Source organism: Panicum hallii, chromosome 9 (assembly GCF_002211085.1).
Source record: "Panicum hallii strain FIL2 chromosome 9, PHallii_v3.1, whole genome shotgun sequence".
NCBI lineage: Eukaryota > Viridiplantae > Streptophyta > Magnoliopsida > Poales > Poaceae > Panicum > Panicum hallii.
In genome coordinates this window covers 39,233,291-39,256,901 of record NC_038050.1, presented here as the reverse complement: position 1 = coordinate 39,256,901, position 23,611 = coordinate 39,233,291, and the positions used below count along the sequence as shown (strand labels likewise).

At 47.2% G+C, this 23,611-nt stretch overlaps 1 protein-coding gene across 1 annotated transcript; it reads right to left on the bottom strand.

The window, feature by feature from the left end:
• Positions 1 to 8,194: 8,194 nt before the first annotated feature.
• Positions 8,195 to 8,674, bottom strand: LOC112873045. Its single transcript, XM_025936075.1, has one exon. The coding sequence runs from the start codon at positions 8,672 to 8,674 to the stop codon at positions 8,195 to 8,197; it is 480 nt and encodes a 159-aa protein (XP_025791860.1).
• Positions 8,675 to 23,611: the final 14,937 nt, after the last annotated feature.

Genomic DNA, 23,611 nt, shown 5'->3' with positions numbered 1-23,611 from the left:
CGTTGCGCCGGGGAGGAAGAAGGAGAGGGGGAAGAGAAGGACGCTGACACGCGGGTCCCAGCTGCCAGAGAGAAAAGGGAGAGGGAGGTGGCGCTCGGGCTGAGGAAAAAGGTGGGCCGGGGCTCGGCCCACACGGAAGAAAGGAAGGAGGGAGGGGGTGCTGGGCCTTGGGGGGGAAACTTGGGCCAGGGGGAAAAAGAGAGCCCGTGAGGGAGAGAGGGAGAGGGTTTTGGGCTGGGCTAGGCTTCTTTTCTTCCTCTCTTTTCCTTTTTCTTTTCCTTCTTCTTTCCTATACTCAATTAATTCAAACAAATCTAATTGAATTCAAAATAAGTTTGAATTCAAACCCTATAAATTCAACACAAGGAAAATAATGCTCCAGCATGAATGCACAAACATGTTGACCTTATAATTAATTTTATTTTCTTGTGTTATAAATTGCTTTAAATGCCACAAAAATTAAAGAAAAGCCTGGAAATTTCATTTGAGCCAAAATAAATTCTTTAAAATTAGGGAAAATTACATTAGGGTGTTACAATAATTCAGGTTGGTTCTGCCACATCAACTTCAAAAACTCAAGGGATGGAGCTTTATTTTAAAACTTTGTACTCAACTTAAACCTTTCAAAGTTTTTGTCCTAAGTTAGATAAATTTCATGTAATTTTGGACTTAATTGCAAGTTCAGGTAATGTAATGATGACTAACATTTTTACACTTCGACCCCTAGTGTAAATTAAGAGTTACCTTTGTAATTTAAACATTTTACACAAAAGGACTCATATTTTTGAACTAATTACACACAAGTCCTTCTTTTCACATATGCACTCAAATTTCACACATTCATCCAATTTCATTTAATTCAATGTATTTCACATCCTTCCTAATATTTTACAATTTTGACACCTAGGGTGTCACACCTAACTTGTTGGACGCGCTCATATGAGGAGCAATTTCGACTACGCCCAGAGTCGTTGCACTCGGGGTAGTTTCGTTTTCCTTGCTATAAGCATGACAGTCTCGCGATGATGCTCGCGTTCTTTCCTAACTGGTAGACCCACTCGATCAGGATATGTTTAACTTGTTGGATGGGTTACTACTCGGAGCCACTACGACTACTTCTAGGGCCGTTGCACCCGGGGTTGTGTCTACTACTTTGCCTTCAAATCTGAATGACAATTCAGCTAAGGCACATACAAGTAGAGACATCAAATAAAAATATATACAAGGAAAATGAGTACTTGTTTTTTTTACATTCTAATCCTGCAGTACATTTTTCACTATCTGTTCTGCTACAGGTTGGGCTTCTTGGAGGTACTTGTTGAATTGATCTTCAGTGCACTCCACAGCCACTCCCTGCGCGAACATCTCTAGTTGTGCTTCTGGCCAAAAGGATTTTACAAAGGCGAGCGCGTGGCTGACACACGCAATTGGGGCCTCTGTGAGGAATTTGACGACCTTTTGCGGCGCTCTGAGAAGTCGTTCCAGCAAAGTCCGCTCACCTGCTTCGCCTTCTTCTGTTGGATCCAACATGTCCACAAGCTTCTTGGTGGCTCCCCTGAGGTCCTCCAACTCCTTTTGCCGCCGCTCCTTCTCCTCGCCCAGCGTCTTGATCTACTGAAGGTAGTCGGCGAACTATTCTTCAGTGTCGACGACTACCTTCTGCAGCCCCTCGATGTCATCTGTACGGCGATACAGCATATTCTTCACGTCAGTAAGCAGCTCTTCTTTATATGTTAAGATTTTCCTAAGCTATGTGGTGAAGGTATTTTCAGAATACAAGATAAATTGTTATGGGAAAAGTACTCGAGAGAAGAAAGGGGCCTACCTTGGTGCGCTTTCTTCTGCTCGGAGTGGGCCTTCTCGAGGTTGTGGAGGTCTTTCTTGAGGAGCCACGTCTCTCAAGTCTGCTCTTGTTTCAGTTTGTCGAGCTCTCTCTGAAGATAGATGTTCTTCGTCAGCTCTTCGGATATGCGCTTTTCCTTGGCAGCAAGCTCTTGGTGACCACTCACGACTGCTTTCAACTTCTCGGACTTCTTTTGTGAGTGTGTGATCATGTTCTGCATAAAAGGGGAGATTAAGACAAGCAACTCGACAACGTATACAAGCAGAAGAGTAATCACGTCTTACCATGACAAAATCGTACAATTCCTTGTAGGCCTTCTTGAAGGCTTTTATGTTATTGTCCGTCAGCATTGGATCATCCACCAGATCTATGGTGATGATGTTCTGGTACCCAGGCCCGGCCATCAGCAGATCTCCAGGACTCCTTGAGGTCCCTACGGCTTCTTCAGAAGGTGGTTGTTGGGCACCTGCAAGTCAAGATGCATTCAGTACATAATGCATGGGGTCTAAGCAGCCAGCTGTGGGTGGTTAGACACTTACCTGTGCCATCCGCAGGAGCAGCGTCAGGGGCCTCGACTTGTTCCTCACCACCAGCTCTGGCTTCGGCTTGTTGGGGCTCGGGGGGTGGCAGGTCGGGCAGCGTCGTGTGTGCCTTGGGGGCCAGCTCTATGGGTGTGGGCTCCTCTAGGGCTAATGGCTCGGGGGCTGGGGTAGCTGCGGCCGGTTTCGGCTTGTGCCTCACGGTGCTTGCAGACCTAATGAAGCAGAGTCAATTATATCATTACAAGTCAAAAAGAGCAGAATGTTCATTATGCAACAAGATGTACACTTACAGCGAAGACCTCTTCATGACAGTCTTCTTCACCCTCATGGCCCGTGGTGTCCCAACCATGGTACTTGTTGCTGGTGGCGGGGTGACACCAGTTGGTGGTGTGGTGCCCGCCATGGCAATGGTAACCGATCCTATCGCCGAAGCTGCTGGATCCGTTCCCATCTCTTGGCACCCGGGCTCGGGTGGAGAAGCGGGTGGACTGCAAATGGAAAATGTCAGCGTGCAACAATATTGATGTATGACAACAAGGTAGCATATTCATACCTGGAGGACTCGACTTCTTGCGCTTTTCATTTGCGCACAACCTGGCGACCTTGCGTGACCGAAGGCAGAGTATCGGTCAACTCCACGGATGGTCCGGGGGAGTTGCCTCTTCTCGCCTCCCCCTTGGCTTCCCTTTCCGCCAGGGGGCTTCCGCCTTCAGTGGACTCGCTGCCGGGCAGAGCCTCGGCTACTCGAGCCCTCTTCGCTTCGGCTGCAGCGCTGGGGAGAAGGTGGTCCGGTCGAGGGATGTCGGGTTGTGGAGGGTAGCTGCGGTACAACTCTGTGTGCCCCTATAGAAGGTTTTCAGTTAGCAGTGGCAGAACAGAATTAGTTTTCAACATAAAGTAGTCAAACACTTATCGGCTTTGGAGGATTTTGTGCAGCAAACAGCTACGGGACGTAGGGAACTGCATCGACATCCAGTAGCACTCGCCTGACCCGGGTGAGTGCAGCTTTGTCCGTCAGCTCCTCTGCGCACATGCGAGATGGATCTTCAGCGCCCTTGTACTCGAGTCCAAGTATATGGTGTTGCTGGATTGGCTGGACTCGGTGCTTGAAGAAGGAAAACACAACGGATGCACCGGTCACTCCCATTTCCTTATGAGCTGCTATGGTGTCTAGCAACTCATTGACTTGATCCATGTCCCCCCTGGGAAGTTCGATATTCCACTCTGGTCTTACAATAGGTGGTTTATTTGACTTTTCTGGAGTTGGGGGCATGATTTTTGATGTAGAACCAATGATTCTTCCACCCGGGAATGTTCGACGGAAATTTGTATGAAAGGTACTTGTCGCCGGCTTGTTGTCTAAGTTGGATGCCGGCGCCCCCTGCAACAGATGGATTTTTGGAGGTGGGTTGTGGTTTTACTCGGAAAAGGAAGCGGAAAAGATCCCAATGGGGTTCGATTTCGAGGAAAGCTTCACAGAAATGGATGAAGATTGCGATATGGCAAATGGAATTCGGGTTGAGATGATGGAGCTCAAGCCCGTAGTAGTAAAGAAGGCCACGGAAAAAAGAGCAAGAGGGGAGGGCCAGTCTCCATTCGGCAAAATGGTAAAATGTGATGATTTCGTCTATATTTTCCATGGGGAAAGGTTCACGAAGGGAGGGGCGCCAGTTGACAAGATTCTTGTCTTGAAGCAATCCCTCGGAAACAAGTTTATTGAGGTCGTTAAGGGAGCACTTACTATGTGTCCATTCTCTAGACGGCGGCTGCGCCTCTTTCTTCTTCCCATCCTTCTCAGATTTCTTGGGCACCATTTCTAGATCCGCTCGCCACGAGTTGCTCGGGGGCTGCGGGGATAGGGGCAGGGAGATTTGGGTGGATTCGAGTTCTTCAAGAGGGAGAAGGCGGAGTGCGGCTCTATTTGGGGGATTTTTGAAGTTCTTGCTGGATTGTAGATTGGAAGCACAGTTTTTACTCAGAGTTACCACGGGGTTAAATAACCAGCGGCTGGGTACAGTTTTGCTGCTTTGAAGTTGAACAGTCGTTTTAGAGAATATTCGAAAGTTGAGAGGTCATTTGGTGGATTGTTTAGATAAAGTATTCGATTAATCATTTTTCAGGGTTAATTGTGCCGAAAAAAGGGGGTTTTTGAATCACAGATCTAACTTCTATCATTCATACCATCACACCAGTTATTTACCATGTGGACATTTTTACATTGCATGCCACGACTTTTGGATCCTTATTTCCAAACTTGAGAGATTTGGATTCAAGGCTCGGGGGCTGCGGGATACGTGGCATCGACTACTTATTTTTTTGAATTTATTTGAAAAGTAAGGAAGACTTTAGACTAATGTGACCCCCAGCTTGATTCTCCGATTACCCCTAAGGCTCGGGGGCTACTCCATATGGAGTGCAATTTTTCAATCGCACACCATACCAAAGTAATTCGGGGCATGAGCACCTCATAGCTTCGATGCAACCAAGTAGGTACTCGAAGAAGAACTTCAAGACGGAGCCTCAAAAGAAGCTGAAGACTACTTCAAGAGTACTCGAGAAGCCTGCAGTACTCAGCTACGAAGAGCTCGGGGGCTTGTCAGACCCGGGGCCACGGGATTGTGTACATAACATAGTTTAAACAGGCTTAAGAGATAAAGCCCATCTTATCTCTTATTTATCTCTTATTTATCCCGTATGAATAGAAGATAAAGCTAGTCGGTACAGAAGGAATCTACTCGAGTTGTATTCGGTTACGATTCCTTATCTAGTATTGGACTAGGATTCTTATAACCCTGACCTCCCGGATATATAAGGGGGCAGGGACCCATTCAAGGCAGATCATCAAGATCATTCTACAGCCAAGGAAATACAAACCACCACATAGGACGTAGGGTATTACGCGCCTCGCGGCCCGAACCTGTCTAAGTTTTGTGTTTGTTGCACCTTCGAGTTCCTGATCTCGGCGTCTCCTCACCTAAACTTACCACCTTGTGTATACCGCTCGGTGGGCAGCCGGTAAAACACCAACATGAACTGCTTATCTAGCAATTCTTTTAGCTATTTCCTAAGTTCCTCTATTTCACCAACTGACATTCTATATGGTCTCTTAGCAATAGGTGGAGTACCAAGTAAAAGATCTATAATGAATTCAATATCACGTTCAGGTGGCATACCTGGCAAATCATCGGGGAAGACGTCCGGGTATTCACAGATGACTCTGATGTCCTTAATCGAATCTGCCTTAAACTAATTCACTGCACAGTCTGCTGCCGACAAAAGTGTTGCAACGAACTCAAACCATTCACCTTCTAGGCTTGTGAGGAGCACTGACCTTTTGGCACACTGAATAACTGCATCAACCTTGCTCAGCCATCCCATCCCGAGTATGATGTCTATTCCCTTGGAATCCAGTACTATGAAATTTGCACGAAATTCTCTGCCCACAATCTTGAAACTAACACCGAGGCACTGATACATGGCCTTCGTATTTCCCTAGGCAAACTAACTAGCATGTGGCTTGACATAGAATGCACAGGAATGCCATGTTTTGCGACAAACTGAGAAAAAATAAAGGAATGCGATGCTCCAGAATCAAATAAAACTGATGCAGAGGCTGAGTTGACTAGGAACATACCGAACACAACGTCCTGAGCCTCCTGAGTGGTCTCCGCGGCCACATGGTTCACATGCCCACGGATGAAGTTCTGCTGACCCTTGCTGTTCTACGGCGTCTGGTTGTTGTTTCTGGGCAATTGCTACTACGGAGTCTGCCTCTGTCCACTGTTGTTGAACTGGCCTGGAGTATTCTGGATGTTCCTCTTGGGACAACCATTAGCATAGTGTCCCACCTCACCACATCTGAAGCACGTATTACCACCGGTGGAAGCAGGGGCATTGTTCCTCATAGGTGTTCCAATAGGGGTGTTCTGGTAATTCTAAGGAAAGTTGGGATGCTGCGCTGACTGACTAGCACAATGAGCTTGCTGCTGCTGGTTTTGTTGGTTGGGGTGCTGGTACTGATTCTTCCTGTAGTTGACACTCTGTCCTCTAGTGCGGAAAGGTGTTCCTTGCGGGGGCGCAAAATGAGGGTGGGAGTTGCTGCTGAACTGACCCGACGACTCAAACTTCCTCTTTTACTCACCCATCTCCTTGCGAGCATGCTCCACCATGATGGCATTGTCCACCATCTTTTGGAAGTTCTCAAAAGTGTGCACCATTAGCTGATACTTGATAGGACCAATTAGACTATCCCTGAAGTGATCCTGCTTCTCTACGTCATCTACTACATCTGCGGGAGCGTAGCGAGACAACTAGATGAACCTGTCCTGGTACTCACTCATAGACATTGATCCCTATTTCAGCGCAAGGAACTCTTGCTTCTTGAGCTTCATCAGACCTTTGGGTTTGTGCTGCTCCCTGAATTTGTTCCTGAACTCCTGCCAGGTGATGATGTTGGGGGTGTCATGAGCTGCAGTGTAAGCATCCCACCAATCTGCAGCGGTTCCCTCCAATCTGCCTAAAGCATAAAGGACCTTCTCCCGATCAGTACACTGGATGATGTTCAGCATCTTCTCCACCATCTTGATCCAGTCATCAGCTTCCAGAGGATTAGGTGAGTGAGAAAATGAGGGAGGTTTGTGGCTCATGAACTCCCTGTGCCTATCTCTTGCTGGCGGTGGTGGCGATGGTCGAGCTTGGTTCATCTGAGCCTGCATGTTGGTGATAGTGTTCACCCTGTTGGTAAGCAGCTGAGTCTGGGCGGCGAGAAACTGCTCCATCCTTGCAGGTGGTGCCTAATGCTGTTGACTCTTCTGAGGAATGGGGTTGGTACTATTGCTCGTTTCCTATCGTGGCACTGCAGGCTGATCAACTCCTGACCCGGACCTGGTGTTCACCATCTGATCGGTTAGAAAAGTGAGACTAATGAAATTAAACATGGAAAAAGAATAGGAGCAAGGATAAGATAAAGATAGTAAAGAAAATAGACAACCCCAAACTTTACTAAACAATCTATCTTTATTATGAACTTGATATAATTGTGGTCATCACTCCACAATTTATCGCAATCATTACAAAGATCCAAATCATGTTCTCACAAAACCAAGCACACAAGCACATTAACTAGATTAAACAAACTATGAAGACCGTTCGAACTAGCTATTATAAAAAGACTCTTAGAGAAACTCCTATCTTAGAAACATGCCTAGCTTAACTTCTAGACCTATCATCTCTAATGATAGAGGGTGCGATAGCCGGGCTCTCCGTAGTGAACGCGCTTCCGAGGAGGTGACTCTGGTAGGTACTCAATGGACTCATCGCTATCTTACTCCGAGGGTAGCTCTGGATCTCCCCTCAGCTAAGCTTCCAGAATTGCCTTCTCCCCGATCGTCTTCCTCTGCTTCCTCTTGACCTCCTGGATCTCTGCTCAGGCAGCATCCAAGTCAGCGCTGAGAGCGGAGACCAACTCCTGCATGGTGTCCATGAGCAAGCTTCCTTCCCTAGGGGGCGGGGCAGGAATCTGCGTACAAGTGGCACCCTTCATGCGCTGTGGAAACTGCTGAAACTCAATGCCCTGGAGTTCATCCCGGTAAGCATGGCAGAGATAGTAGAGAGCTCTTCTGGCAGCTTCACTAGTCCCTGCGTCCAAAGTCCTCCTGGGCACGTCATCGAAGTGCTTGTAGTACTCCATCCGGCTGCCATACCTCTCATACGAAATGCTGATCACCACTGCCACTAACCACTCCTCCTCCTACTGAGCATTCTTGTACAAGCAAGCTTCATAACGTGGCATCAGTGGGAAGCCGATTCTCTACATGGCCCTCCAAAGAAGCGCTGGGAATGGACCTTCGACAAAGTCCAGGAGATGTATCTGCTTCTTGAAGTGGGGCTTAGGTGGCGGTGAATCTACTGCAACGATTGGCTTTGGATCATCATCTGGGTCCTCGTCACCACCATTGGATGCAGTTGGGTCATCATCACCATCTTCAGCACCGTCTCCTCCTCCGGCACCTGGATCAGCACCGTCTCCTCCTGCAGCATCCTTATTGCTATTGCTGGTGGCGTCAGGGTGGTCCTCAGGAAGCTCCATGGGCTCCTCCTCAGTGTCAGTGTCCATCCAGCCTCCTTCATGGTAGCCGTAGTAGTCGTCATCGTCATCTTCGACTATCACGAACTCGGGCAAGCCCTCCGGCTGCTCTTGTTCCTCCTGGTCGGGCACTTCCTGAGGATGATGGATCGGATGAGGCGGTGCACGGGTGCTCTTGCAGGCGGTCTGTCTGGTTCTGGCCATATGTAGCAAAAGTGAGGATAGCGCAAGATAGAGTATATTTTAGAAAATGTTACAGGTGACCTTAAAGCAAGAATGAGTTTTGAAAAATATCAACATACTTGAGAGACAAGCATGAAGTCAAGGATGAGTTAATAGTGATATAATCAAGAAATAAGCATTTTTTTCAAAAGCAAGCAAGCAGAAGCTAGGTTACTAAGCAAGATAAGCCTTAAAATTCGACCATTACTAACTAGGCTAACGTCCTACAGCCAACACTACTCTGATACCACTTCTGTCACACCTGGTTTTGAAAAGGGAACCGAATGCATCTCATATGTGCGCCAGGATCAAGTTCCACACATATGACAGATGTCATGAGTGTATACCCGAAACAATGCATTAACGAAATAGAGTATCATAGTACTTTATTACATGACCGAAAATCTTAATCTTAAGCGAATAAATAAACATTTATAACTAGCAGCGGACTTCAACTTCACAGTCAGATGACTGGGAGACATACGCCTAGTATTCTTCAAAATCTTTAGGGAACTCCGGACAATTATCTTGTTCTGAGCAGCACTGGTTTTAATAAAGTAAGCGCGAGTACACTTATGGTTAGTACTTAGCAAATGGAGTAAATTATATGACATGCAAGGCTGTAATCAAGGAAAAGTTGACATGGTTTGACTGCGATAAGCATTTTTAGTTGATCAAGTTTTATTTAGCAAGCATTAACTAAATGTAAGTATAAACCAACCCTTAAATAAATAAAAGAGATACATAACAACGACATAAATAAAGAACATCGATTTAGATCATCTTTAAGTTTAATTATCATGTGAGGTTCCAAGCCACTCTTAACCGTGAGCACGGCTGATATATCAATTTTCACTCTGCAGAGGTTGTATACTTTACCCACAATTCGTGTTTCCCTTGATGCCCGCGTTTGCAAGGCCCTTAAACACTTCCAAGGTGAGTGGCAGGGATTCACTACGAGGCCTTTACAAAGATTCCCTAACTTATGACAATCTGCTAAGGTTTCAAGTCAAAACAGTCATAACCCTCCTTAATGAGGTAGTGCCTTAGCCAAGGACCACATATCATAAAGCCTCAAGAGGACCGAGCTATCCCCCGATGATGCAACCCCTCTTGCCCTTTTGGTAAGATCATCATAAGCTAAAGTTTCTAATTAATTAGCCAAGACCAGACCCATGTAGTATTGTGGTTGCACTATTTTCCTGGGTGGTTCTCCATGTTCCAATTAATGCAATGATCTTAATTATCAATAAAGTATTCCAGAACATGAGTAAACCAGTGTGTCATGCTTTTTAGATTATCCAACCAAAGTCTAAGTAAAAGCAACTAGCATAGCTACAACATAGATATAACACCCCAGGTTTAATCAAGGAAGTTCAAAAGAAATTAGGCACATCCTTAGTTTGGGATCCATCATATTCCAGACACATGCATGCATATAAAGTACATATGTGTATTTATAAAGTTATTGGGACTGAAATATGATCAAGGACCACTTGCCTTCGTCAAGGAAATGCTGCTGCTCGAGAACGTCTTCAAAGCCTGGCTCTTGCGGACCCTCGAACTGCGCACCGTCTATCATAACACACAAGTACATACAAGCAAAAAATATAATAAATAAGAAACATTAATCCAAACAATATAAACAGAGCAAAACAACATTATAAAGCTACTGTATATGTCGCAAGGGTCGCGTGAGCGCGAGAATCGTTGAAAATGGAATTAAAACGGAGAAGTTATGGCTAAAACATAATTCTGGGAGCTTATTTGTAGAAGATTTGAAACTAGAAAGGCTTTGGATAAAGAAACCGAGGGCTAGAACATAATTAAACCTTAGATCTAGGGTTTAGATTGCAAAATAGAGGGGCTAGGGATCGCGGGTTCTATTTGTGGAAAAGATAGGGGCCTAAACAGAAGAAAAAGGATCTATTCGCGAATACTTTTGAACTGCCGTGGACTGCGGGTTGATTTCTATGAAACTCAGGGGCTAAAGCGCAAAATCACCTCGGGTTGACCGGTATCTGGTTTACTTGACTCAGGTTAGATCTAATCTAACCTGTTGGATCGGGATCCAACGGCCGGGAGCGGCTGATGTCGCGAGGCGGCGGCGCTGAGCGCTGGCGGTGAGGGGAAGCGGTGGCGGGCGGCGGCGGCTTGCTGGAATAACGCGTAAACGCGTTTTCGGACACGGCTCAGGCTCGGGTTTGGCCTGGGAGCAAGAGAGCGAGGAGAGGAGTGCATCTAGGGGCTCGGGAAGAGGTGATGGTGGCCGGCGGCGAGACACGGCTCAGGGCGATGGCGAGCGATTCGCGCGCACGGGAAGGCAGGGAAATAGGGGATAACCGGCCGGTGACGATCCTTACCCCACGGCGGAGCTCCGGCGGCAGCTTGCGGTGGCAGAGAAGCGGCGGAACGGCCGAGGCGTGGAGGCGGCGGCAGTGGAAGAGCTCTCGCGGCTTAAGGTTTCAGGCAATGGCGGCGGCTGCGGCTTTGGGAAAACCTAGGGCACGAGGGCGCCTTGGCGTGCAGGCCCGAGACACCGCGCGGGTGGGGTGGCGCCGGATTGTAGCCAGACTCGGGCTCGAGTCCGAGCCTGGCATGGGGAAAGGGAAGGCCCTGACAGGCGGGACCCACCTGCCAGCAAGAGGGGGAGGGAAGGGAAGAGGTAGCAGGCCGCGCGGGCGGACTGGGCCGGGGAGAGAGCAGGCCGCGCGTGGGGGAGGGAAGGAAAGAGGCTAGCTGGGTTGGGCCACGCAGGTAGAGAGGAAAAAGAAAAGGCCTGGCTAGCTGGGCCGTGCGGGAGTAGAGGAAGGGGAGGAAAAAGGCCGAGTTGGGCTGGGCCACAAGGAAGAAAAGAGAGAGGAAAAAAGAAAAGAGGGAGTGGGCCGGGCCCAATTAGAAAAAGAGGGAGAAAAAGATTTGCATTCAAATGCATTTGAATTTGAATTTAAAATTTAAATTCAAATGGAAGACAAACAATAAAATAATGCAATACCGTATGAAATGAACAAAACCTACATTTCCTTATATTTCTTTTTATGGTTAAGTAAATTACTATTAATTCACGGTAAATGCTCTAAAATCAAAATGATGGAATAAAATCCTTATGGATCCTAAAAGAAATCTAGCAAAATTTATTTAGGTCTCTAATTTTAAAATTAGGGAGTTACAGAGACGTCCCCGACCAACGATGATCGCGCTGCGGGCTTCATCATGATATCTTGTATCGTCGTTAGCTACACTGTTAAACTTTGAAGTACTTGCTGTTTATGAATTCAAACTTGGTTTGTAATAATAATTCATGTTGAACTCTGTGACGTAAAATTTATGGATTATTGTAATCTCTAGCTCACCTTCGTGTGGGTTGTATGTATGCTTTGTTTCGATCGAAATTCCAATGGTTGCATCGGGATGTTACCCGACAGACTGTCAAGTTACTCCGTTTAAAGTGTGAGTTAGTCCGGATTGCCTTTATGGTGATGGTTAGTGTCAGACCCGGGGCCACGGGGCTATGTACATCAAGGAGTCCGTATTGGGCTAGGGGATAGGACGTGTCCTGTACCTTGTTTATGTTGTATTCTACCCGCATGCGGAGTAGAACTAGTCGATATAGAAGGAAACAACTCGAGTTGTACTTGAGTACGATTCCTTAAGGGCGGGCAGGGACCCCCTCAAAACAGGAGATCACCAGATCAACATCAAGGCAATAAAAACCATCATACAGGACGTAGGGCATTACGCATATTGCGGCCTGAACCTGTCTAAATCTTGTGTTGTCGGCACCTTCGAGTTCCTGATCTCGGCGCATCCTAACCCAAAACCTACCACCTTGGGTATACCCCTCGGTGGGCAGCCGGATAAAACCCGACAGTTAGCGCACTTGAGTCGGATTAATTCGGACGGTTCTACCACAGCTAGTATCATAGCCGAAACACCAGAGAGTATGACAAGCCTTAAAAACTTATTTTCTTAAAACTTGACAACAAATTTTCCTTTGTAAAAATGCGTTGGTTCGTTAAGGATGACACCTAGTTCGTGAAGACCTAGGGGATTATGGGTAGTAACAAGGTGACTATCTAACTTACGTTTATTATAACTGACTCCCAACATATTTATTTTTTATCAAAACTTACTTTTGTGCACAATCGACCTTTAAATTCTATAACGACCCATCTACGCTAAGGTAAGAAGGTAAGAATCCTCAGTCAACTGAAAGAGGTTGACCCTCATGTCGGTGACGCGAACTGAACGCTGCCCTCAAGCAGTAGCTTACTTGAGGTGTTGTCAATATACCAACTATTCGTTGAGTATATTGGGAGTAAAATATGCTGCATTTATGGTGGTTTCAACGTACGAACGTCCCGTAAGGCAATTTATACGGGAAGTGAATACGCTACCACGATAACATATGAAGCTCTGTCCTTGCAGTGTCAGACGCATCGATGCCGCTACTACAGTGAGCGGTAATATAACCAAATCCAGACAGACAAGTTTTGGAATATAACAGAAGTAAAGCTGAGATGGCAAAAGAGAGGCAACCCAAGGCTTTCAATTCTTAGATTTCTTCTTTGTGTGAGCATCATCATTTGCATCCTTACCATGGGGCTTTTTTTTCACCACAGGCTTCTTGCTCCCAGGAGCTGAAGGCTTCTTCTTCTTGAGTAGTGCTGCATCTGAGAGCTTTTTAGGGTTAACTTTGCAAAAGGATCCACCCAGATTTCTGATAACAGAGGGTGAGAGAACAGGAGATCAAGATTAGAGGGTGAGAGAACAGGAGGTCAGATTTCTTAAATCCTCTTGTCTTTTCTCACCCTTATCAGCACAAGAAGAGTTCTTAAATCCTCTTGACTTTTCTTTCCTTCTAGCACTTCTTTTGAGGTCAGGATCATCTTCAGAAATTTTTAGTTTACCAGCCTGTGCTAGAACATTTTTGACCAGGGCCCTGAGCTTGGAGAAATGTGGGGGAGGACTAGCCAACTCATATTCAGGGATCACAGGTAGGGTGCCTTTGGGACTTTTGACATTCTACACAGGAGAGCTAGTGTCAATAACCTCATCAGTCACCACCATGTCCTCCAAATGGCTAACACTGAAAGCTGGGGCCATGCAACTGCTCATCTTAGAAGTAGGGCAGGACTGAGGCAGAACAAAAGGCCTTGAGGGCCCAGCTGAAGCAGAAAAAATAGAAAAAATATCCCAAGCGGCTGATTCCATAAAATGTTTTGCCCAAATGAAATTTCCAGGGTTGTGAAGCATGGCACTAAAGAAAGGGCTCCAGTCCTGTGGCACAGAGATAGAAGCAGATCCCGCACTAGGAGAGAAGTGCTTGGCCCATTGCCTGACAAACTCAGAACTGGTATGCAGCCCCAGCTTTGGATGAGTTGCAAAAATTGGGTCAACAGCTGGCTCAAAAAGTTCCACAAAGCCCAACTGCATGTCCTGGTGCTGCGCTGGGGGCTGCTCCTGAATGGGCTCATCAGAAGGTTCAGATGGCACACCAATTCATGCTCTTGAATTTCATCTGACATAATCTGGATAGGTGGGATAAAAACCTCAACATGCTGCAAGTCATTATTCAGATTAGGTAGAACAGGAGCCATATTGCCCACAGAGTCATCAGACTGACCCCCCACCTCATCAAAAACTTCTGCAATTTGGTTATCTAAAAGGTCAGGATTATTTAGAGCAGCTTCATGGTCTGCAGCAGCGTGTTGTGAAGAAGAATTTGAAAATGTGGGAAGAATGTTTGCCTCATGTGGAGTTTGCATACAATCGGGCAATACATTCTACAGCCAAGTTAAGTCCTTTTCAGGTAGTGTATGGTTTCAACCCCCGTGCTCCTATTGATATTTTGACTTTGCCTACTAGTGAAAGGATTCATAGTGATGCAAAAGAACGTGCTGATTTTATTTTACAAATACATGAAACAACTAAGCACAACATTGAAAAGATGAATGAAAAGTATAGAATTGCTGGTAGTAAAGGTAGGAAGGAAGTTAAGCTTGAACCGGGTGATTTAGTTTGGTTGCATCTGAGAAAGAATAGATTTCCAGATTTGAGAAAGTCTAAGTTGATGCCTAGAGCTGATGATTCTTCTAAAATAATTGAGAAGATTAATGATAATGCATATAAACTTGAATTGCCTTCCGAGTTCGGGGTTAGTCCTTACCTTTAACATTTCAGATCTGAAGCCTTACTTGGGAGAAGAAGATACGCTTGAGTCAACGATGACTCTGATTCAAGAGGGGGAGGATGATGAGAACATCACTCATTTGGATGCACACAACACTTCTCCGCTGGACATTCAAGGTCCAATCACTAGAGCTCATGCACGACAATTGAATTTAAAGGTGAGCTCATTCCTAAGCACTTCAACTTATGATTTTGAGAATAGATTGCTACCTAATGATTATATTATGATTAGGAACCAAGGAGAGGACCAGGAGATGCATGGAGAAGGGTTTGGAGATGTGGAGGTACAGCAAAGGAGTGCAAGCCAAGTTGGAGACCCAATCCAAGTGGACTTCGATTCCACCACGGAGTCCAGGAGTAGTCTGCCGTAAATTGGACGCCCAGGCCACATACGGAGTCCGATTTGGACTTTCTATATATGGTTAGAACCAGAATTTTATAAGGTTGCCAATGGCACTGGTCCCACCTTAAAATTCCTTCTGTGTCGATGGGAATCATCGAAGTAAGTGGACATCAAGAATCTGTCAGGGTGCTATGTCACCATCTTTTGGGCCGCTGGCTCGTGTATCGTGTTGGAGCCTGTTAGGGTTGCATATAGGGGTCTTGCATGCCCCTAACTCCTTTTTATTCAGTATCCGTTGCCACTTTATGGTTTGGGTTTTGCTTAGATTCAATCTTGTGACATTCAGGTATTTAGGGTTAAAACACACTAGATTCTAGTATAAAGTGTGTATGTTTGATTTTATGTATGTGTGCTAAAACTTTAATTCTGGCAAAAGGATCTTTTTATAATTCTAGCAAAAGGATCTTTTTATAATTCTGGAAAATTTAGGTCCTTTGGTGCAAAATGGGTGAGAATGGGAGGTAAAAATCAAAACATATGAAGGTTGCTTTGCAAAATTCAAGAACTTACTTTTAAACCGCAAATAGAGGTGAAACTACCCAAAGGATGCAAGTGTAGTGTAGATTTTAAATAGGATTTCTTTAAAAATTAAAACTTCGCCAAGTTTTAAGTTAAATTCAAATCCTTAACTCTTTTGAAACTAAACCCTAAAGCAAAGTTGTAGATCTTGTTGAACTCTACACTTTTGCTTTCGGGCACATTTCCATTTGAGCTATGGTTTGAAAGTTAACTAGACTTTACAATGGAGTCCCTGCACTTTTGATAATTCGTAGATTAGTCCTGTCTTCTACCTCCAGTCCCTCTCTCTCTCTCTCTTTTTCCCTCTGCCCGACCCCGCCACCCTCGCCAGCCATGTGCCGAGCACTTGCTGCCCCCCGCGCCGCTTCCCTCTACGCCACGTGCCGCCCCAGCACCCGCGCCGCCGCTCTCCACCCCGCGCTGGACCCCTCCCTCCCTCTCCACGTCGCGCCGCCATTGCCCCGAGCCGCCATGCCTCCTGGCGGTTGCCAGCAGCTGCTCCCGTGCGGCCGTGCCTTCTTCTCTACCTTGAGCACATCCTGGAGCTCCCCACGAACTCACTCTTGCGCTCACACACGTGCATTTCCACTGCCTTTCGCTTTCCCGAGCTCCTCACCTCGCCGGAGCCCTGCCGCTGCCTGGGCTCGCCATCGACAGCCGCCGCTGCCGCTTCCCAACCCAATCCAGTGCTCTAGCAGCACCACTGCAACCCACTAAAGCTCACAAGCCCGCCCAATTTCGTTCTCCAGCGCTAGATCGCCCAGACCACAGCGCCAGTGAGCTAGAGCTTCCGCCGCCGCTCGGCCTCGCCGTTGTCCTGACGATCTGCTGCCCCTTAACCTCAGCCAAGCACACCACCAGCACCACATCATCACGTAGAAGCTTCCCAGCTACTTCCCCGCCGCTCTCCTGCCCTCCGGCCACCGAAACGACGTCGCCGTCCCTCGGACCTCCGCCGCCCGTCTCTGTTCGCCGTTGACCCGTCGCCTCGGCCCTTCTCTTCCCCAACACCGGGCACCCCCATGACCGCCGTGAGCTCCTGAACCTTTTCCCCCACTTGCCCCTCGCCGCCGGTGAGCCCCCTCACCGGAATTTGATCGGCTCCGATCGGCTTTCCTGTATAGCCAGGCCAAGGACCCAATTGCAAAGATTTGAATCTTTCCAGGGGCCTTTCTGTAGAAAATCAGCACCCCCCTCTAATTCAAATCAGCCAACTTGTAAAATCCATAGGAATTTGTAGAACCTCTTGAATTATTCTAGCTCAAGTGCGCTAGTCATCGCTATACAGCCGATACTAACTCTACGCACTTCAAACGGAACAACCCATTGGTCTGTCGGGTCTCCGCCCGATGCAACCACGGTTCAATAGGATCGAAGCAGGCTTACTTCGCACGAAGGCGAGTTTACAATCATACAACAGCTCACCAACTTTTAATCCACAACATATTAAACATTATTACAAACCATTTTAAACTTAAGGTAAACTTATACAAACATTGTTTAAAATGACAAGCTAAACAATCTATCCAGATTCACAACGAAAGAAAAATTAACGCACGACTACACTCGTCGTGGAGGTTGACACCACACTCAGCCCGAAGCGTGGCATCATTCAGGGGAGTCACTGCCAGCCGGGGATGGATCCCACTCCACGGACCAGCCAAACGGAATAGAGGTTGGCCATGCAGGACTATCCGTGGGGTTCTCAAGGGTCATACCTGAAAAACAGACTAGCAAGACTAAGTATACTAATACTCAGCAAGACTTAACCGGGTCATGGTATACGTAGCCATGTAGCTAGACTTGTGCTAGCTGGTAATGGTTCTAGGTTTAATTTCAGCTGAAAAGCAACAAAGAGTATGATCTACTTTCATGTTTTAGCTTGCAGATTCTAGTCTCATTAACCATTCTAGGCAAGCACCTATTCTAGACAAACAAGGTAGAGAATAACATCCATCCAGATTATTCCATAATGGTTACTGTTCTTACTCTATGTGGCAGAAGGAATAAGCAGTCTTAATCTCCGCGAGAAACGGACGATTCTGAATCGAATTTCCAAACCTTGCAAGGGTAACCTAACTCACACGCTTGGAATATCCAGAGATCGTTCAGAAGAAACCGTTTCCCTCATATTCCAGGTTATGGATCAGGGCGATCCCAAGCGACTGTAGGATCGTACGCACACCAATTATGCAGGACATACGTCTGTAGCGCGACTACATGATCGTACTCCTGTCTGCTACGCAGAACATACTCCCACATGTCAGTGCATGTGTACAAATAGAAACCAAATAATCGACTAGTGGAGACATGTCGATTTGCCAGACCAATCAGGTACTAGGCTTACCGCTTTACCATATTTCACGGCATGTGGCTAGTACTTTCAAATGCTTAGCCACAACTACCACACACTGCGACCTTATCAAATTTTATTAACACAGATAGGGTAACCTTCCGAGTCATAATACTGCATATGACCCTATCCATCATCCTTATAGTGATTGCAGAATAGTAAACATTCAACTCCTATATCGCGCGAGTGATAGGAAATCACCCGACTTCTACCGGTCCTATTAGCAGAGCATCTATGCGATAAGGACTCAGGCACAATACATAGGTTCCTAGGATTCATGCATCTAAGGTTTCATTTCAACTCCTAGACTTAATGCAAGATATAATATATAAGTATAAGATTGCATAATGTAGCAATTTGAAATACTGGGTTATGCACCGGGGCTTGCCTTCTTGAGCGGGGCTGGGGGTAGGAGGGTCAAAGATTTCTAAACTTTGGTTCAGAGCTTTAATTAGAGTCTCGACAATGTTTACTGAGTCTTCAGAAAACCCTGGTTTAGTTTCTGGGACTAGCTCGTAGTCTCCTTCGTCGAGTGTCGTTGACTCTACATGATATGCAATGATTTGATTAGATGGTTCTCGAGTTAGGAGTTTTATTTCACAATAAAGTTGTAATCCAACAGGTTAATACACTCAAACTCATAAAGCAAAAGGGTTAAACATAAACTTATTATTGGTATTCTAATCCAATTATCGTAATTAATTGAATTAGGTTAACAAGTTTGATTTTTAATTTGAAATTCATAAAGGCTATGGCCTTGAATTTTTTTTTGGTGGATAAGCTTATTCCTAGCGGATAAGCTTCCTAAGAAATTTTCATAATTTTCTGAAAATAGACATTAGGGTATTTGAATTTAGTTCAAATTTCAAGTTTAAATGCAAACCTTAAATAAAATAGTGTTGTAAATTCCTAAAATATTTACTATGGACTATTCTATTGTAGATCATCACATGGTAAAAAGATCTAGGTATAAAATCCTTAGTAGCATGCTTAATTAAATTTAAACCCTTTCAAGCTTAATTTGCATAAATTTAAACTAACTTAAACTAGAGTTCAGTATTGTAGTTGAAAATTGCACACAATCTCATTCATAACATAACCATGTTACACACCAAAAATCACCATCAATAGAGCTAGCATGCAAAAGTTATGCTCAAACTACCCTTTTGTTAAACTTTAAAATAACTCAAAAAGCATTTAGTTTTAAACCAAACTATAGTAACAAAAGTAATCGAGTTCAACTCCTAGAGTACAACAAAACTGGTTTGACAATTTTGGATTTTTTTATGAATTCCTATGGATTTTACAAGTTGGCTGATTTGTGTTTAGAGAGGGGTGCTGCTTTCTCATAGATAGGCCCCTGCAAACATTTGAATCTTCGCAATTGAGTCCCTGGTTGGACTACACAGGAAGTCCGATCGATGCCAATCGAATTCCAGCGAGAGAGCTCACCGGCGGCGAGGGGCAAGTGAGGGAAAATGCTCAGGGGCTCATGGCGGTCTCGGGGGTGGCTGGTGTCGGGGAAAAGAGGGGCTATGGCGGCGTATCGACGACGAAGCCGAGCGGGTGGCGGAGCTCCGAAGGAGGTCGACGGCATTCCGGTGGTTGGGGTGCCGGAGGGCGGTGGAGGAGTAGCTCGAAAGTTTCTACGGGATGATGTGGTGCTGCTGGTGCTCTTGGTTGGGGTTGAGGGGCTCTGTAGCGTCGGGTTGACGGTGAGGTCGAGCGGCGGCGGAGCTTGAGCTCGCCGGCGCTGCGGGGGACGATGCTCGGGTGCGGGAAAGCGAAATTGGATGGGTCAGTGAGCTGCAGGGAGTCGCGGTGGTGCTCTAGGAGTGCTGGACTGGGGATGGGAAGTGGCGTGGTTGGCTGTCGACGGCGGCCAGAGGGTGCAGCGGAGGTCCGGCAAGGAGCTGCGCTCGGGGAGAGGAAATGCCGTGGAATAGAGGTGCTCGGGTGAGTAAAGAAGATCACAGAACAGCCGCTGAGCATGTTTTAAGGCTGGGAGAGGCACAGCGTGCGCGAGCAGGAGCTGGCGATGCCGGCGGCACGCGTGGCGGCTCGGGCGGTGGCGGCGCGACGTGGAGAGGCGAGGAGAGAACCAGCGGGGGCCGGGGAAGCGGCGGGCAAGGCGTAGGAGGGCACGTGGCACAGCTCAGAGCGGCGCGGGGGCGGCGGATGCGCGGCACATGGCCGGCAATGCGGTGGCGGTGCGCCAGGCAGAGAAACAGAGGAGGAGGGGGCTGGAGGTAGATGAAGGGGACCTGTTTGCAATTTCGAGAAAGTGTAGGGACTCCACTCTAAAGACTAGATAACTTTCAAACCATAGCTCCAATGAAAAAGTGCCCAAAAGCAAAAGCGTAGGGTTTAGCAAGGTATAAAACTTTGCTTTAAGGTTCAGTTACAAAAGAGCTAAGGATTTGAAACTAGCATAAAACTTGGCAAAGTTTTAAACTTTAATTAAATCCTATTTAAAAACTACACTACTGTCACACCCGATTTATAAGAACATAAATCGAGCAATCATATATGCGCCAGGATCAAGTCATGCATATATACAACAGATTATCAAGATATCACAACGCATGTCACGAATAAAAGCGTATAAATTATAAAATAAATATCTTTATTACAACTGAATCAAGAATCAGTTCAAGGAATGCGGAAGCGTAGAATGAATACATGAAGAGCTGGGCGCCACAGGGACGTCGACTGGGAGACAAACGCCTAGAAGTCGTCGAAGCCGCTGACGTAATCCTCCACGTTGCCGGGCACTGAGCAGCAGTCGAAGATATCCAAAATAGAACAGAAGAGTAGAGAGGCAAGTGTGAGTACAAACTAGTACTCAACAAATATAACACGAGTATGAGGCTCTAAGGTTAGCTGACTCAACTGCATTAGCTTTTAATCTTGGCAAATTTTATTAAAGCTAATTACTACAAGTGAGGGAATTACCATAACCAAAATTGCATAAGAATTAGTCAATATTAATTAAGAACTACTAAGAATCATCCAAACCAAAACCACCCGGGGAATCGCCCTCGTCAAAGGTTGATAACCCCACTAATCAGACGGAGGATCTGGGCCGCTCATGACTGTGAGCACAGCTGATATATCAGTTTTACACTCTCAAGAGGTTGCACAACTTTACCCACAAGTCGTGAGCTACGCTAGTTGTTCATCACACTTCCTTAGGTGAGATGGCTAGCAAGCACACTACGAGACCGTTACAAAGGATCACGTTGGTAAGGTGTAACCGCTAAGGATTCTGGATCAGCGACGATGGGGCCCACCTCCGGGGGTACAAGACACACAGCACAGACCAAGCCGGAGGAGCAGGGACCATTGAAGCTTACCACCCCTCTTGCCCACGCAGGTAAGTTACTCCCGAACCAAAATGACCCAATTAATAAGTCAAGACCGTCCCATTCCAGTCTTGTGGTTGTGCGGTTGTCCCAGGTTGTCGCTCTATGAACCGGTCCTTATGGAGAGTGGCCAACCAAGCACTAAGCACCGTGCTGGCCCCCTAAACCATGTTTCTAACAAAAGCATCTTTTAAGGACGCACAAACCACTCAAGCACACAGCACAGAGGGTCGGCTCCAGAATTAAGTTGCATAAGACCATTAATCAAATTAATTAAAAAGGACCAAGATATGTTATAGCGCAACAACCTAGCACAAATAACCAAAATGCAACCCAAGGGATATGTATATAGGATATAAAGTGGCTAGGAAAGTCCTTATAGGCATACAGTATTAAAGTGCAGTATGAAATTGTATTAAAAAGTGATAGGAGGTTCATGTTATACTTGCCTTCCTCGTACTCTCCCGGCTGCTGCTCGAACTGCTCGGAAGATGGCTGCTCCTGGTACTGGTCCAAAGGCTCCGCGTCTACTCACGATCATCAAACATAGTCCACACATACACACATGCACAAACAATAGCAAAATATAAGAAAACAGTACACCAACACAATGGAACAGCACATAAAACTAGCCTAAAACTATTCTACGCGTTATAACGATCGCGTGGATCTAAAGAACGCTTAAAATGGAGCTAAAACGCGAAAACTACGCTTAAAACAGGATCCAGGGGCTTATTTGCAAGAAAACAGAACTTCCAGGGGTTTCTGTGCAAAAACTGAGGACCTAAACATAAATAAAGGGTAGACACAGGGGCTAGCTGGTTTAAAAACCTCAGGCTGGACTGCAGGTTCAATTTCCAGAGACTCCAGGGGCCTAAAAGCATAAAACCGGACCTATCCGTATTTTCTTTTGAACTACGGGTGGACCGCGGGTTGATTCCCCGAAAAGGCGAGGGCTCTTTAGCAAAAAGACAGGGCCGAAGCGGTAAGATCTGTTCTGGGCCCTTAGATCCAGATCGGGCAACTGAGATTAAACTCTTAAAGCGAAGGGGTATCTGTGGATCTGGACGCTTGGATTTGGATCTGACGGCGCGAGCGAAACGGTACGCGGGTTCTGATCTGATCCGTTGGTCGCGGATCGGACGGCCAGGACCAAAGGGAGAGGGAAACAGGGGCCGCCGGCGGCTATTGCTCGCCGGAGCTCGGTCTTTGCGGCGGCGCCTCGCCGGAGAACACGCGATGTCACGCTCCCGTTGTTGGTTTGAGACGGAATCTGGTCGAGAAGATAGAGGAGCGCACGGGGAATCCTTTTGGGGAAAAGAGAGGCAGCCAAATTGGCCGTGGCGACCGGGCGGCGGCGAGCAGGGGCTCGGGAGCCTCGGCGAGCTCGCGCGGCTGCGGGGAAACAAGACCGAGGAAGGAGGGGGGGGAATTAACGTCCTTACCCCACCAGGGTAAGCTCACGGTGCTCAGGCAACTGCAGGGGGCGGCGACGAGATGGCGCGGCGACGGCCCGTGGCTTGGCGGCGGCGGCACGGCACGGGTGAGCGGCGTCCGGCCGTTGCAGGGAGCTAAGGACCCCAATAACTAGCGCAAACTAACCCGGGGAAGGGTACGATGCTCACCGAGGTGGAAATCGGCCGAAGATGTGGTGGTGTTGCCGGATCACAGTGGAGCAGAGGCGGAGGAACGCGGCGGCGCGGAGGCTCTGCACGGGCGGGGTGCTAGGGTTGGAGGTGGCGGCGCACGGGTGGGGAGATGAGAGCGCAGGGGGTCGGGGGTCCCACTTATGGGGCGGCGGAACCCTCGGCATGCGGGCCCAGGCGCGGCGGCGCGGAGATCCCGGCGGCGGCTGCACGGCCGTTACGGAGGGGAAGGGAGAAGAAGCTGACCAGTGGGCCCCGGTTGGCAGAGAAAGAAAGGAGAGGGGCGCACGTGGGCCGGCCTGGCTGTGTGAGCGAGAGGGGAAAGGAAGAGAGGGTGGAGCTCGGGCTGGGAAGGAGATGGGCCTCGGGCTTGGCCCACGCGGGAAGAAAGGGGAGAAGAGAGAGGCCCGAGGTGGGGAGGGAAGCTGGGCTGGCCAAGGC